Below are 16,343 nucleotides of genomic sequence, written 5' to 3'. Positions count from 1 at the left end.
AAGGGGATTATGGTCAGGAACATCCTGTATGAAGGATAAGATTGGACTTGAGAAGTTCAAGGTTAAAATCAGTTTCTCAATATGAGACATTGGCAGCATGATCTGCATCAGGGGTGAGGGTCAATTTCAAGGTCAACTTCAAGATGGTCAAATTCAAGGACCAGTTCAGCTCTGGCTTTGGTTAACGTGCAGCATCGGGAGGGTCATTCCAAGGTTGTAACATAAGTGTGACACAGGGTCAAGTTCAGGACAAGGTAAAAATTAGGGCAATTCACGAGGAACACATATCCATAGGGTGAGAGACTGGATCAGGGTCAGGCTCAAGATCAGTTTCAAGATAAACATCTGGTTTGAGGCAAAGTAGGAAGTCAACCTAAAATTAGGACATCATGTGGTCAGGTCATTTGGAAGGCAAGGAAGTGCCAACATCACTGTGAGGTCCAGGAAGATCTTAGGGTCATGACAAGGCAAGAGGTTCAACCTCAGAGTGTATCTGGCTGAGAATCAGGGACTGGGTCAGGATTAATGAAACAAGATGAATATACTCAGCAATATACTTTCACCTCAACAGCAAGCTCTTGCTGAGAGCTTGAGCCAATTAGGATGAGTCTAATTAGTGGTAATGGGGAGAATCCGTATTACTGTAAGCAAGCTTAGTCTCAACCATTGCAGGTCAGTGTAAACCGTGATGGACCTACATTCAGCTCTAGGGCACTTTCATCTAACTAGTGCTACTGGAAAGCACTACGTGCAGACAAGCTCAGCCTCAGGCATTCTTCTCACAGATAAAACCTTATTGCTGGTTAGCGTTAACTAACACGAACGGAAGCAATGCAACACACCTTCATCTAAAGGCACTTTCTTACTGAGAGGTAGGAGAAATTAGGACCAATGTGAATAGAGGTTTTGATAAGAAGTCCCATCAGTGCAACAAAGTCAGTCCCAGACCCCTTACAGCTTGTTGGAGTGAACTGAACACAAGCACAGCAATGCACATTCACAGGGCGGCAGTGGGTTTGGATCAAGCTGAGGAGTACTACTGAGATGAATTTGTATCTGTGCAACAAATCATTCCCGTTCTTCTCAAAAGTAACTTCCTCTTGTTAGAACAAAGTGAGATGAATGTAAACACAGCAGCACACATTTGTCGCAATTCACATTCTTACCGGGAGGCACAGCAAATTCAAACGAACTTAACTGTGTTACTGAAAAGAATTTGCATTAGTGCAAACACTCCAAATCCCATTCTCCTCAAGAGCAAATCTTACTGCTTGCTGGAGCAAACTTGTTTCTCTCAGAAGCACGTGCTGATGCTGACTCTTAGTAGGATTATGGGAAAAGACGCTGTATTAGTGCAGAGTTCAGTCTCAGCCTTACTTCGTACTGTGGAGAAACCAAATCTAGGTAAGTGTAGCTGTATGTGTAGAGTTTAGGTAAATAAGGTGAGATCAAGGTCAGCCAGACATTGGGCTGACGGGACATTACATGGATTAGTCTCAGGCTGGAGTAAGGTTGTCATGGTAGGTAGGGTTCAGTGTTAACTTCAAAGTTGGAATATGACAGGGTCAGGAGGAGGGTCAGATTCAAGGTCATTTCAAGGGGGACCATGTTTAGGATGATTGTCAGTGACAAGATGAAGCTGAGAACAGAGTCAAGGTCGGTTGAAAGTCAAATTTCGAATCAGCTAGCTACGGTTGGGATCAGGGCCACAAGGTTATGTTCAAGCTCATTTCAAAATAAAGCAGGTCAGTGTAAAGATGATCATCATTTTTAGGGCATGGTTGAGGTCAGTGGTCAAAGTCCATTTCCACGTCATGTTCAGGGTTAGGACCAGAGGGACCCGGCCTGAGAACAGCAGCCTGGTCCACACAGCACGGCCCAGCACTGGGCCGCCAGCTGGGAAGGACGCTGCTCCTCTCAAGGCCAAACAGCATAGCCACCAAGCCCAGCCCAGGGTGCAGGGCCCCAGAAGGGGTGAGCCCCACTAGCCGCGGCGGCACTGTGGTGGTGAGCTCCTGAGGACGGTGCTTTCACACGTCAAATATGAGCCAAGAGCAGCGGGGGAAAGACACCGACTGAGGGGCTTGAGAAGTGGACCCAAGTAGAATTCAAAGGCTAAGTCTGCAAAGCCTACACTGTCCTGCTGCGGGAAGCATGACTAGTTCCCCCAGTTGGTTCTGGGCGGCATCTACTCAGTCCCGGCTGTTGCTTGTCTATGTTGGAACATGGGGCTGATGCGGCCAGATCTTCCTGTCCTGTGAAAAATCAGAAATCCAGAACTATGTGATGGCTGACCATCACAGCATTAGCAACCACGCCAGTCAAAAAACAAGACAGCACAAAGGCCGAGTCACACTCACAGGCTGTGGGTGGTCCATGGGTCACCAGCAACTCGCGGTTGCTCCTCTAAAGGGACAATGCTCTCTCCATGCAGGGTCCCACCCCCCCAATACTGTGATTAAAAATGCAAAAGACAAAAGCCAGGGACAGGTACTGCGGGGCTGGAGAGGAGAAGGCCTTTCTGCCTCAGAGGCCTGCGGGCCCAGAAAAAGCAGCGGCAGTGATTAGCTAACAGGGTCTCTCCTGAGCCCGAGTCTGGAAGAGGGAAAAAAGACAGGGTGAAGACAGACGGTCTTTGTTCTTGTTACATTTTATTGGCATCACGTTCATCTCTTTACAGAAGAACTCGGCCCACACCCTAGAATGCAGGCCTCTGGAGAGAGGGAGGTGCTCTGAGAAGCAAGCTACAATGCGGGCAGGTCCTGGGGCACAGCTGCCTGGCTTCACACCCAGGACACGGGGAAGGCATGGCGGGTTGTACTGGCAAGAAGGAGAGGAGGTCTGCTCACCTAAGGATGCCACAGCCCCGAAAGGAGCGCCTTCCAGGACAAAGGTAAAGTCACTAGGACAGGTCTGGTAGGATTTTCCTTTTCCTTTCCCTCTTGTACGTGGATGCTGATCTAATAGGGGAGTTTCCAAGTGTGGAGCAGAGGAAAAAAAAAGAAAAATCAGAGTTTTATATTTCTGAAACAGCCGTTTCTCCACTGCACACACCATGGTATTATGCAAATCAACCTCTTGGAAAAATTTAGATACAGAAGGGAACTAGACAGTTTTCCCCCTGGAGAGATGAAAAGCTTTTTGGCTCCTAAGTCTTTGATTAAAAGGCGTACATGATTCTCGTGTCTACTGTACAGAATACTGCCTCCAGGCGTACATGATTCTCGTGTCTACTGTACAGAATACTGCCTCCAGCTGGATTTCTGCAATCTGAGTGGCTGAACACTCTGTGATCCAGACAGGCTTCAACCCTCCATCTCTACGCCTGCATCACAGGACTTAAACACGTAATCCAAGAATTTCTTACACTAATTTATACACTTTTAATTGGTTGCATATATTAACATGTACTATAAGATTCTTTTCTAAGAAGCATTACATAATAAATGGATACTGTAAAAAGGTCTGATTAGTTAAAAGTAACAAGCATTAACAGATACATACAAAACTCAGCCTTATCAGACTGGGTGTGAGCCTGTAATGAAGCGCAGGGCACCCGCCTTCCCAAGTGGTAGCCTTCACGGGGGTGGGGGGGGTAAAAAGACCACAAGACAGTTAAAAAAACCAGAACTAATTAGACACGGGTTGACTGTAAACAGTTCTCTCTCTCCAGTGGACAAAAAGAAGCAGCCTCCGAGGCCGACTCCAAACCGGAACGATTTCTGCAGCCGGCCCGTCCTGCTGCCATCTGAGGGCTGACGCAGGGACCCCGATGGAGCCGTCACAGGCCTGGGCTGTGGAGTGAGTCTGTGTCAGGGGTGTGTGTGTGTGTGTGTGCAGGGGAGACTGTGTTTGGGGGTTCTTTTGGCAGCTGGATGTGAGAGATGACTGTTGGTGTGGAGAGGAGAGGGGCTCATGGTGGAAGGCCTACGTGTGTTCTTGGATCGCGAAGGACTCTGTGCTCTGCTCTCTGCCACTTCAGCAGCTGCAGCTTTCCGCCGAGGCCTTGGCCCGGTCGTTCTTGTCCAGTTTGATGGGCTCAGGGAATTCATTGTACAGCTCCACCTCCGTTTCCTGGGCAGGGAGAGACAGACAGGCTGGTCAGTCCAGGCTCGGGGAGACTCCCGAGCCCAGCCCGGGCAGATGGGGGGCATGGGCGCGGAGCAGGCCCAGCAGTGAAGCGAGGGCCCTGGCAGAGGCGCTCAAGGCCAAGTGAGCGGAAGACGGGGCAAGGTGACACAGAGCAGGGAGGACAGGGCTGACGTGCCCTCCGTGTGACGTCAGCCTGGGGGCCACCGCCTGCTCCGGAGGCTTCTACTAACGCCTGACAAGAAGGCAGACGCTCCCGTGGGCTGGATTTGGCCGCTCTGAGCCGGCATTTCCACAAGGTTCCTGGGCACTCCTCCAGCCCGCTATCTGCTCTCATCTTCCTGGACTCAGGGTCTAGCTTCCTTTTCTTATCTCCAAATCTGCACACGCAGAGCCCAGCCGAGGACGGATCCCTCTGTCTGTGGGGATCACAGGACACAGACTGGGGTCAGTTCAGTGGGACTTCCCACTGATTAGCATGTTTCCAGTGAGGAGCAGCTTTCTACTTCCTGATGCAGAAAAGTAATTTGTCACTTAAACACTGAGCACGTGCGCATCAGGAACTGTTCAAGGATTTGGAAAAGCAGGGACTGGTTCTATCCATCAGAAGTTCTCTAGGAAAAATCATTCCATTCACAATTGCTATAAAAGTAACAACCTCTAGGACTACGTATTTTTTAAAAAAGCTCTACTGAATACAGCAGTGTGTGTGTGCCGTGTTGTTCAGTATATTCAAAAGTGCCAGCCGCCACGACGCCCTGATTCCAGGACACTTCCGCCACCCCCAGGAGAAAGTCTACCATCGGCGGCCACCCCGGACCCTATCTGATGCCCTCAGCCCTCACACACACTTAGCTACTTTCTGTCTTAACAGAGAGTCCTCACCGGAGATCGGATTTGCTGGCACCCTGATTAATGGACTTCTGGCTCCAGAACTGAGAGAAAATAAAAGTCTGTTGCTTTAGCCACCCAGTCTGTGGTATTTGTTAAGGCACCCAGAGAGACTAATACAACGGTTGTACTGCAATTCCAATCAGAATCTCAATTAAGGTCTTATCTGGGGGGAGGGTGAGGAAAGAAAAAGTTGTACCTGGAATAAAATGAACCAAAAATAGCCAAGAAAAAAGATAAAATTAGTGAGGGGAGGCCTGCCTGATCAGGGGTCAGACGCAGAGGCAGCGAAATCAAGATGGTCCAGGCAAGGAGCACGCAGACGGCCAGGACAGACCCCAACGTATGTGAATACTGGATACTCAACTGAAAAATACTCTATGACCAAAGGAATTGAAAAAAACCACTGCAGTAACAGGTGAAGTGAGGTTCAATTCAAAAGCGCTCTTGAGCACTGCGGGGTCCCGCGGGAGGGCTGCGTATGGGCTCTGCCATGGAGAGTGTCAGCCGAGCTCCAGGGGGAGGCCTGCAGCGTGCTGGCAGGAACTGAAGGATTACTACTGTCCCTGGGAAAGCCAGCTGGCACTTGCCCGCAAAAATACACCTTTCAATCTAACAGTCTCACTCCCGAGATGCCAGCTCGTCACTATAACGAGGCTCTAGGAACAGCAATATTCAGAGAGAAAAACTCCAACAGTGATGCCAGCCAACAGGGAACTGGTGAAAAGCGACTCCTGTACAGCCCGCAGGCCAGGTGCCCCGACTGCCGAGAAGCGCGCCTTCTGTAAACCTGCGCCCAGGAGCTGCAGGACCACCCCGCCCTCTGCAGCTTCCACAGGCCCCCTGCCTCCGACCGCAGCCCTTACCTGCCCACTACAGACGACTGACAATGCTGGGACCTGCCACAATGCACCGGCCCCAACAGAGCTGCTGAGTCAAAAAGTCTTCAACTGGCACTTGCCAGCAAGAAGCCACTGTTATTTCGGGGGAACAGTTGAATAAACAAAGTAAGAAAGAAAATGTAGGAAAACTTTATCCAAGGAATACAATTCCTAGAGCTTTGGGTTAACCTTTCTGGGGATCATTTAGGAGAATTCCAAAAGTCAGTGTATCTCATTTAATCTTCACAAGTGCCCCAAAAGCCCGCAGTCTCTTACAGCTCAGATATGATTAAAAAAAACAAACGGGACTTCCGTGGTGGTGCAATGGTTGGGAATCCACCTGCCAATGCAGCAGACACGGGTTCGAGCCCTAGTCCGGGAAGATCCCACATACTGCGGAGCAACTAAGCCCGTGCGCCACAACTACTGAGCCTGCGCTCTAGAGCCCGCACTCCGCAACAGAAGCTACTGCAGTGAAGGGCCCCCACTTGCTGCAATTAGACAGGGCCCGAGCGCAGCAGCAAAGACCCAACACAGCCATACATACATACATAAATAAATAAATAATAGATAAGTTTATTTAAAAAAAAAAAAAACTAGATCCAATGATGGGCAGCAGAGCTGGGTTTCGAATTCAAGTTTATCCCCTCCTCAAATAGAAGGACCAATCTGACCAGGGCCACGTAGTGGCCTGGCCACCTGAGAGCTGCAAAAGGAAAGAACAACGCAGCTGGTCAGACCAGGGAGACCTCGGCAGAGGTCTCTGTTGCCCCGCACGGTTGAGGTTATTCACAAATGAGCGGAATTTCTGGAAGCCTTACTAGCAGACCGTGCCATTAGCTTCCCGGATAAACACGGGTTTCTGGCTACGTGGAAAAGAGTCCGCGAGGCAAGAAGATTACGGACGAGGCAGCCAGGCCGGGCCTGGCTCAGCGGTCGGTCCATCACCAGAGGGAGCCAGACCACTGCTGGACACCCACCTGCTTCAGCGCGTTCCGGGCAATCGTCTGGAAGGCCTGCTCCACGTTGATGGCCTCCTTGGCGCTGGTCTCGAAGTAGGGAATGTTGTTTTTGCTGTAGCACCAGGCCTGTGCCCGCTTTGTGGCCACCTGGAAGAAGAGGCAGGGCATGTGTGTGCAGGGAACAGCGGGAATCCCACCTGGGAAGGACTGTCCCCCCCCCACCGCCCCGGTCACCCCGCTGGCTACACACAGTAGAGCCAGGAGCCAAAGCACCCCGTCTGCCACCCACAGCTTCCAACCCTCAGCTGCACTAAGATTAGAAGCAGCTTCTGAAGGGAGTAAGACGCCGGCCTGGGAAGAAGTAACCGTCCCTCCTGGGACCTCGAGGCCCTCAGCGCAGGACGGGCCTGGAAGCTTGGTCTTATTCTGGGACCTCGAGGCCCTCAGCGCAGGACGGGCCTGGAAGCTTGGTCTTAAGCTCTGCAGCCCCTTCTGTTACTGCTCACGGCACCTCACCTGGCCACACACCTACGCACCAGAGCCCCGAGGCCCTCACCCTGCCTCCCATGTCCTGACCTTTCCCCACCCTAGCCCATTTTCAGGCATGAGAAGGACTAAGGCACTTAGGAAAGGGAGAAAAAGAGATGAGTGGTCAGAAATACACCTAGCTACGATTAAGAGTCTACATTCCCCAGAGCAACGCTATTTGAAAGAAACTAGAGCAATTCTGCTCAAAGCCAAAGCATCTCCTGCACACACAGGGATCAAGGGGGGGGCCCCTGAGGCGCTGAGAGAGCACGTGAGAAGGTCACACCCGAATCCCCTCCTTCCCAGCGCAGAAAGGGAACGAGGCTCAGAGGCAAAGGTGCTAATGACCCAAACTCACAGCTGCAGGGGCGGCATGGGGGTGTGGACTGGCCTCCTGGGCCCCGGTCCCCGAAGGCAGCTGGCCGGGAGGTAGTGCACCCCCAGAGCCAGTCTGGGCTCAGCACAGAACCCTCCAAATTCACACGGTACCCCAGAAGCAGGGGGCTCTCACAGGAGAGGAAAATGCTAGAAAGCTCCTCCTGGGCACCGCAGCCCCGGACGCACTGTCATCTGGCATCTAAGTGCCCTCGTCAGATGAACACAGCGTCAGACTCAGGAAGCATCCCCTATTTAAGAGTGCATGAGCCAGACTAAGTGCAAGTCTGCCTTTGCGTCCGAAAGACCAAAATATCCCACGGCCTCAAGGCAAATCAAGTCACCGGGGCCAAGAGGGCTGGCCAGTGCAGGCAGCTCCACGGGGTGGACTTCCTACTTTGTTGCCGTGATTCCCAAGGGAACACCAACCACTGCAGACTTTGGCTGCCCGCCTCTCCACGGGGAAGCCAGGATGTAGGTCTTTACAGGTTAGGGAGCAAGGCCCCATTCCAAGGGCCGGGCAGGTGGCTGGTTAGTTGTCTCCCACCCCCGCCCCCGCACGAGCACACGCAGCCAGAGACATGGGGTGTAGATCCCTGAGGCATGTCGTTTTTTACCAGTCACATCTAAAAACAGCACCTGTCATCCAAAGCTTAGCTGCCCCTTTACGAGAAGGCCCTTCCTGGGACTCAGGAGCCCTAACCCAGGCGAGGGCAGGTTCTCAGGTCCTCAAGCCCCCCAGTGGCGATCCCCTGCATCGCTGGCGCTTACCTGTCTGTTTTCGAGGTCAATCTTGTTCCCCAGCACGACGAAGGGGAAGCTCTCCGGGTCCCGGGGGCTGGCCTGGATGAGGAACTCGTCTCTCCAGCTGTCGAGGGTCTTGAACGTGTTGGGGGCAGTCACGTCGAACACCAGGACGCAGCAGTCTGCGCCTCTGTAGAAGGCCACACCCAGAGACTGGAACCTCTCCTGTCCGGCCGTGTCCCAGATCTGCGAGAGACAAGACGGTCGTTCCTTGGGCCGGAGCGCCAGGAGTGGGGTGTGTGGAGGACGCCAGGGGCCCTCCCAGAGACAAGCACTTCAGGATTCATCAGGGAACAGACTTCAGCACCCGAGTGTCCAGACCACCCCGACAGCAATGTGAGTGGACGTGTCCCATGAGTCTGGCGGATGCTAGAGAAATGTTCATCTTGATCCAGGTGGTGGTCACATGGGTAGATGTTTATGTAAAATCAGCACTGTAAACATAAGATTTATGTACCCTGGGAACTTTCTGGGGGTGATGGACATCTAGGGAGGTGATTATTCATTGAATTGGACATTTATTTTTACTTTTGGTCGTGCCGTGTGGCTTGCAGGATCTCAGTTCCTCAACCAGGGACTGAACCCAGGCCACGGCAGTGTGAAAGCACCGAGTCCTAACCACTGCACCACCAGGGAACTCCCAAACTGTACATTTAAATGTACGCATTTTACTGTATATATAAAGTTGACCTACAAAAACCCCAGTATGTTTTATTTATATTATACCTTAATTAAGAGACAAAGGAAACAAAAGTACCAGAAAGGGGGGGGGGGGTGCCGGGAAGGAGAGAGGGGGAGAGAAATAAAGGGACAAGCAACGTGGGAACACGCCATGGAGGACAGATTCAGGTCGCTTCTGATCAATGGACCACCAGGCGCTCAGCTCAAAGAACTTCCCACCATTCACTGCCACGCCAGGTCCAAGAGCAAGGATGCATTTCCTCAACGCCCCAGATTCCAAAAGGGCCCCTGGTTTGCCTGGAGAGGACTAGTGTTCTCCAGAATGGCCGCACCCCCACAGCGAGCCACGGTGCCGGGGTCCAAAGCAGTTCGCAGTTACCACTTAGCTTCAGAGCAACATGAGAATCTGGACCATCCTCATAACCCAAATAAATTTCAACCTTATGTCCAAAGCACCAGCCAATGAGCCGAAGGCCTGCGACTTAGACCAACATGGAGTGTGGACTGAGCCACGACAGTTTCATCTCCAGAAGCAGCGTCTGCAGAAGGAGGGCTGAGCTCCTCCCAGGCAGCCCACAGCACTCGGGGACACGCCAACCCCACCGCGGCCACAGACAGCTTCCACTTCAGGTAGGAAAAGCCTCGCCGCACAGAGTGCACACAGGATGCTTGCGCAGAGTGAGCGAACACACACGAGGAGGACCCAGCAGAACAGGGCAGTATCATGGGAGTCGCATTTCTCTACTACTACCAAGCTCATGATGTTCTAAACCCCACAAAACTTCCCAGAATGTTCTCCAGAAGGAGCCCTGAAACGTAACATGCAAATGCTGAAGGTTGGTTTTCCCTTGGGGACGGGCTCAAACAACATCATGGCAGACAGGCGCAGGGCCAGGACTTAAATATTGTCTGGAAATATCTAAAGCTGGGAACGGCAGCATTAGAACCCCTTGAAGAAGTTCCCATAAAGCAGTGCAACTACACAGGCTAAACTCTGGCTCACGGACGGGCCAAGGACAGTGCATGTGGAAGGGGGCTGTTGTGGTCGCCCGTCAGCGCGGGGCAAAGAGTGCCCACCCCAGCCCAGAGGTTACCCTCCGAGGAGGGCAGCTCTGCAAGGCCCACACAGCCCTCTCTTCCAACGTATGCGGCCCTCCACAACCAGCACACGACGCCACAGGCGACCAGACTCCGGGTCACAGCTCTGGCTGCAAGAGGCCCGACCACGGCAGCCTACCCCTGCCCCCGCGTGCTCCAAGCACTCTGGGAAGAACCTTCCTGAAAAGGACAGGTCCTAGTGGCCACGGGGGCTCAGCGTGCCTGCAGGCGTGGAGTCAGGAGGCTGTGGTAATGTCCACGCGGGGCCCAGCGGTGCTCACGCTACGCGGAAGGAAGCAGCCGCCGGGAACCAGAAGTGATGATAAGGCTGAAGGGCAACGAAAGAAACAAAGCCGAAGGCTCTGCCTGCTCTCAGTGGGCAGGGACGAGCACCGCCTGCCCCACGCGAGCAGCAGGGCACACGTGCGGACGCACGGTCTCTGTGGACAGCACGGCAGCAGCCGGACCCTGTGAGGGTCACCTCTGTGCTCTCCTGCTGTCCAACGTCCTACCCTGAATGCGTGTCCCTGAGTGGAGAAAAGAGCGTTTTCTCATAAAAGAAGACCAAGGTGGAGGGAGAATCAAGAACTCCGTCACAGCAGGTAAAAACTGACAACTACTTCTATAAAGAGAAGCACAGGAAAAAAAAAATTAAAAACAGAATTAAATATAGGCTTGGACAACAGCAACAAAAAAATTCCCATCAGAGAAATAACATTGTCACCACATAAACATCTGGGTAAGTAAAGCAAAAGCCAAAAAATGCTCCGAAACTCTTGGCGTCCTCCCACCCAGAGGTAGTCACGAGCACACGTCCTTCTCTAGGTGCCTGTGGTGCAGGGTCACTCACGCAGCTGCAATCTCAGTACACAGGCCACTCCTCTCTGCCCCACGAAACACACAGCACCCTCCCCGGCGACAGCCCACATCCTTACTCTGCCCCACGGACTCAGCAAACCACTTCACTCGTTTTAAAAAAATATTGCTGCCAATTTTCCATAATTATAAGTAACTCAGTAATGAGCTTTAACACAGAGAGTCTTCCCTGTATTTCAGATTGCTTCTTTAGGACAGGATCCCAAGAGCAGAATTACACAAGAACTTTATGACTCTTGGCGGAACCAAATGGGTATTTGGAACTCAGATACTGAGAAGGCAAAGTAAGGAATTAAAAAGAAAAGTTGAAAAATTGAGGGTTATTCTTAACAAGTTTCCAAAATTAATTTAACTTAACACTTAGAAAAGTACAGTCTTGTAGCTATGATCTTTCAAAATTTGTAATATTTTAACTGAAATACTTTATTTTCTACCTTCAAAATACACCCAATATATCTATCTACCCACAACTCCAAGGTGACAACTATTAACACTGCTGTTTTTACATCAGTTCTTCAGGAAGAGAGTCAACCCTTCCTCACAGCCTTCCTTCCCTTCCCCCCCAAGAAGTAAGCGGCTCCTGAGACCTGTATCACAGAGACAGTGTATGTAACATAATTACATACAAGATCCTCTGCATCTTTTTGCTGTTTTTTTCTCCAGATGTTAACAGCTGTACAGTATCCCGGTGCCTTAAAACACCACCATTGCCTCCCTGGTCCTCTACATTATCCGTAGTTTCTCGTGACTGCACAGAGGCTGCAGTAAGCATTCTTCCTCACTTCTCGTCGGGCCCACAGTTTCCTAGGCTCTGAACCCAGATGCAGAGTGGCTGCTTGTCAGGGATGCGTGTGTGTGACGGTGGAGAGCCAACTGAAGTCTCCATTCAAAAGGCTGCACGGATATATTCCCACCAACAGTTTGAGAATATTCTACTTCTAGCCAAAACTCGATTTTGTCAGCCTTTTAAATTTGCAATTCCTTGACATCAGGCGACAGGACATGGTTTCTTCTGAGAGTTGCCTGTTATCCACTAGGTCATTCTGCCGAATGGATACTATTAGGCATTATTAACAGTTTCTCCCAGTCTGTAGTTTGTTACTTAGAATCTTGTTATTCAGATGTTTACTGTGGTCTACTATCAGTCTTTAACCTTTTATGATTTGTGCTTTCTCTATTTTAAATGCCTAAAGTTAAAACAAAAAACAAAAACTATTTTCATTTTACAGGTTTTCATTTTGTGCTTTTTCCAATCAGGTCTTGAACACTCTGGCTACTCCTCACCAAATGGAAAGCCACCGGCCCAGACCCGTTTACAGTATGACTTGTCCTCTGACTTGTCCTTTCCCCATTCTGCAAAGCCACCTATACCTACCCAGCGTCCAGCTAGGTGTGCCCTGTTTCTGTGCCCCCCGGGATCCCCTTGATCTGTGGATCTCTGTGACAATATCATACTGTTTAAATTACTATGGCTTCATAAGTTACCTTTAGGTTTTTCATGCACACTTGACTCCATCTAATGTTTAATACCGATTGATTTCTAGCTTCTTCCTGAACAATATAAGAAATTTTTAAAATGCACCACAGTCACTAGTCTTTCCCCACACATTAAATTACACAGTTTCAATCCCGGTTTCCTTGTACTAGTTTGAAGCTACGTACTCTTAATATTAGGGTCATAATTCTAAAAACAGATGCATACGCACAATTAAGTTTATCTCAGTCTATCTTATCTCAGACCTTTCCACTTCGGCCTGAAGTGTCTCTCTCAGGGTTTCTGCCCCTGAGCCTAAGGAGGCGCTCGCTTTCCTTCCTGGAGGAGGGCATTTCCAGGGGGTCAGAGCACTCTGCCGACAACCCCCGAGCTCACATCCCACAGCCTGCCCGTTCCCACTGTCAGCCTCACCGCTGCTCCTCCAGGTCATTCTTTTTCCTCTGGCTGCCTTCAAGTTCATCTTAAAAAAAAAAAGAATTTTTTTTCCGCAGGATTTTTCTAGACTTATTTCTCCTGAGTCTGTGGATTTGATGCCACATCAGTTCTGGAAAATCCTCAGCAAATACCTTTCACCTGTTTGCTCGTCTGAGACTAATTAAGTCCAACCTACTCACTGAATCCTGTTTTTACCTCTTTTCCCCATTTCCCACCATTTTTCTTCCTTTCAGCCCTCTTGTGGTGTGTATCCTATCTGTTGCTAAAAACACTCTCTGTATTTCCAAACTGTGGTTATTGTATTTCATTTTTAGAAGTTCTACTGACCTACACCACCTGCTTAGTTTCTTCTCCACAGATACACAAGATTGCCTGATTTCTTTAAATACAAAGACCATTCTGAATTGCCAGGGGGGTTTCCACTGGTTCTTGCCTTGTTGTCTTAATTTGAATTATCTTTTTTTGCAAGCTGCTAAAGGCCCGTGAAAAATAGGTGAGGATTCCTCAAGATCTATAATGATGACGTCTTTGTCCGGAGATGATGGCTTTCATTTAATTCTAGTCTTTTAAACTGGCTGCAGGAGCACAAGGGCCAGCCTTTTGTTTCAATCTGAGGACCATGTTCTTTTTTCCACCCTTTCCAGACTCTGCTTGGTGCCCTGGCTTCTCCAGATGGGGTTGACTCCAGGAAACTCCAAGATCCGAGCCCATGGTACCTGTGGGGCTCTATCAGAATGGCCCCTGAGCCAGGAGGGGCTGGGTCTCGCTTCTCATCAGCCCACCTGGCTGTCAGAACCACAGCGTGGCTCTCCATCTGCTTCTCCTGCTACGGGACACGGGAAATCTTCAGGTGGCATTTGACCCTGGCACCCTGAATACATCCCATTTCCCTTCTGCTTTCTGTTGCAGCCAAGAACTCATCTAACTGCTGTTCCTTTATCTGTAACCTGTCTTCTCTCTCCAGTTGCTTTTAGGATTCTGATTTTTGGCACTCCAGTTTTGAGTTTACTCTTGAGGTAATTTGCTCAGCTTAATCTTGGAAGTTTTCTGTTTTCTTCAGCTGTGTTTAATCTGAGGTTTAACCGTTCAGTTTATTTCAGTGACTATTTTTTCACTTCTTGAAGTTCTACTAAGCTTTCCATATCCTCATTTTTTATAGTGCCCCCTTTTCATTATGGTTTCCATTCCAAGAAATCTCCAGTCATTTTGAGCATTTTCTGCAGGACATTATTTCCCCTTGAGCTCATCCTTTGTCCCTATAGGGTGGTCTTATCTTTGTTTTTGCCAGGAGTGACAGAGGATTATGTCAGATCCTCCAGACTAAACTCTCTGTGCCTGGCAGAGCAGAAACTGAGAATCCACACACAGGCACAGTGGGGCTGGGAGTCTCCAACCAGGAAGCAAGCAGCAAAGCCCCAGCCTGCACCCCACATGCCAGCTTTGCCACTTCCGTGGGCTGAGGTTTGGGGTCCTGTTTTCACATCTTTCCAAGGTCCTAGATGAGTGTGTGTCTATGTGTGCAAGGGGGTTCCTAGATGAGTGTGTGTCTATGTGTGCAAGGGAGTTCTGAGTTCTGGGCCCGCACCTTGTGCAGTTCACGCCTCTTGTCCTTGATGACAGACAGAACTCAAGTCTCTGTTATAAATTCACAAATCACCATGGCAGGAGCCCCTGTGCTTATTATGATGAGCTTTCAGTTCTCTCTTCTTTCCTGTTATCTGGTAATTTCCTTTTCTCTCAAGCTTGGCTTATTCAAACTTTAGTTACACACACACACACGTACTATTAAAGTATACTCTGACTTACAATATTATATTAGTTTCAAGTGTACGACACTGTGATTTTATATTCTTGTAAGTTACAAAAGGACCACCACGGTGGCTAGCTACCGTCTGTCATCGCACAGAGTTATTACAATACTGCCGACTACACACTGCTTCCCCAGGACTTCTTTGCTGCGTGACGGGACGTGTGTGCCTCTTGACCCCCTGGCCCTACCTCGCCCACCTCCAGCTGGACACCGAACACCCCTGTGCCTACGCCTGCGGTATAGGGTAGCCACATTAGCCCCATCCTGGAGGTCTGAGTTCCCCTGGGAGCATGTGACAGCTTGAGGTCAACACGTGTAAAAACTATCTGCAACCTGTACCATCCAAACATTTCAGCGAGCCCGGTGCTCGCTAGGACCCCCATGCCTTAGTCTCCCCAGGACATCATTTAGCAGAGAAAGTAAGGAACAACTGGTGTGGAGGTGGGAGCTTCCAAAGACAACATCTGGGCTGAAAGTTGACGACTTCAGGATGGGTGCAGCTGCGTGACCAAAGGGCCTAGCAGGCAGAGACACGTGCAACTACAGCTTTGTAAGAGCAGCACCTGATTTGGAAGGACTGGCAGGAGATGAAAAAGTGAAGAGTTTGTAGCCGGAATGCAAAGGCTTTTAAAGAGCCATGTGAAGGAATCTGTTTTTATCCTAACTGTTGAAAGGGAAGCCCTTGAAATCAGATTAAGCTGATACATGAAAAACCACATTGGCTTAATAGAAACACAACTTTAAGGGCTACAGATAGGACAGATTATAAGAAGCCAGAAAAACTAATTTAACAGCTGCTGTAAGAACCTAGGAGGGACACAAAGATTTTTTTGGCCTAAAGCACTAGGCGAGGGTATTAGAAAAGAGACAAGTTACACATTTTGGAGACATAAGACAGGAACCTGTAGGTTGCCAAATTTACAGCAAACAAACAAAAAAACAATGAAAACCAGGAAGTCCAGTTAAATTTGAACTCTGGAAAAAAATGAAACATTTGTAGTATGTCTCACACAGTATTTGGGACATACTTGATGTCTTGCATTTTATCTGGCAATCCTACCTGTAAGCCAGTTATCCATGAATGTAATAGTGAGATCTAAAGAACAGGGAGGGGAAAATGCCTGGGCATGAAAAAGGGGTAAAGACGAATGACCAAGGCTTGGCTGGCAAAGGTGAGACATGCGCTTACCTGCATTGTAACTAGTCTGTCATCCACCATCACCTCCTTTGTCAGAAAGTCTGCTCCTATTGTGGCTTTGTACTGATTACTGAATTTCTTGTTCACATACTGGTTCATGAGTGATGTCTTACCGACTCTGAAATTGGAGAAAAACCACAAGTATAAGTCAACTAGGAAGGCACTGAAAACTGACTCTGACACCTGCAGCTCGGAAGGAACCTGCCCGTCCTGCAGGAGA

The 16,343-nt window shown here is 49.7% G+C and overlaps 1 protein-coding gene and 1 long non-coding RNA gene across 2 annotated transcripts in view; one reads left to right on the top strand and one right to left on the bottom strand.

The window, feature by feature from the left end:
- The window catches only part of LOC130709097 (uncharacterized), a 29,600-nt gene extending 26,781 nt beyond the window's left edge, over positions 1-2,819 (top strand). The window contains exon 3 of the long non-coding RNA XR_009009574.1: positions 2,681-2,819. This is a non-coding gene — a long non-coding RNA (uncharacterized LOC130709097). The remainder of the gene's footprint in view (positions 1-2,680) is intronic.
- The window catches only part of RAB7A (RAB7A, member RAS oncogene family), a 71,438-nt gene continuing 57,726 nt past the window's right edge, over positions 2,632-16,343 (bottom strand). Inside the window, exons 3-6 of the mRNA XM_057555328.1 lie at positions 16,115-16,241; positions 8,498-8,716; positions 6,842-6,970; positions 2,632-4,074 (exon numbers count right to left, since the gene is read on the bottom strand). Of these exons, the coding sequence (XP_057411311.1) occupies positions 3,979-4,074; positions 6,842-6,970; positions 8,498-8,716; positions 16,115-16,241 (571 nt within the window). The 3' untranslated portion in view covers positions 2,632-3,978. The remainder of the gene's footprint in view (positions 4,075-6,841; positions 6,971-8,497; positions 8,717-16,114; positions 16,242-16,343) is intronic.

Source organism: Balaenoptera acutorostrata, chromosome 10 (genome assembly GCF_949987535.1).
Source record: "Balaenoptera acutorostrata chromosome 10, mBalAcu1.1, whole genome shotgun sequence".
Taxonomy (NCBI): Eukaryota; Metazoa; Chordata; class Mammalia; order Artiodactyla; family Balaenopteridae; genus Balaenoptera; species Balaenoptera acutorostrata.
This window is presented reverse-complemented; position numbering and strand designations above follow the sequence as displayed.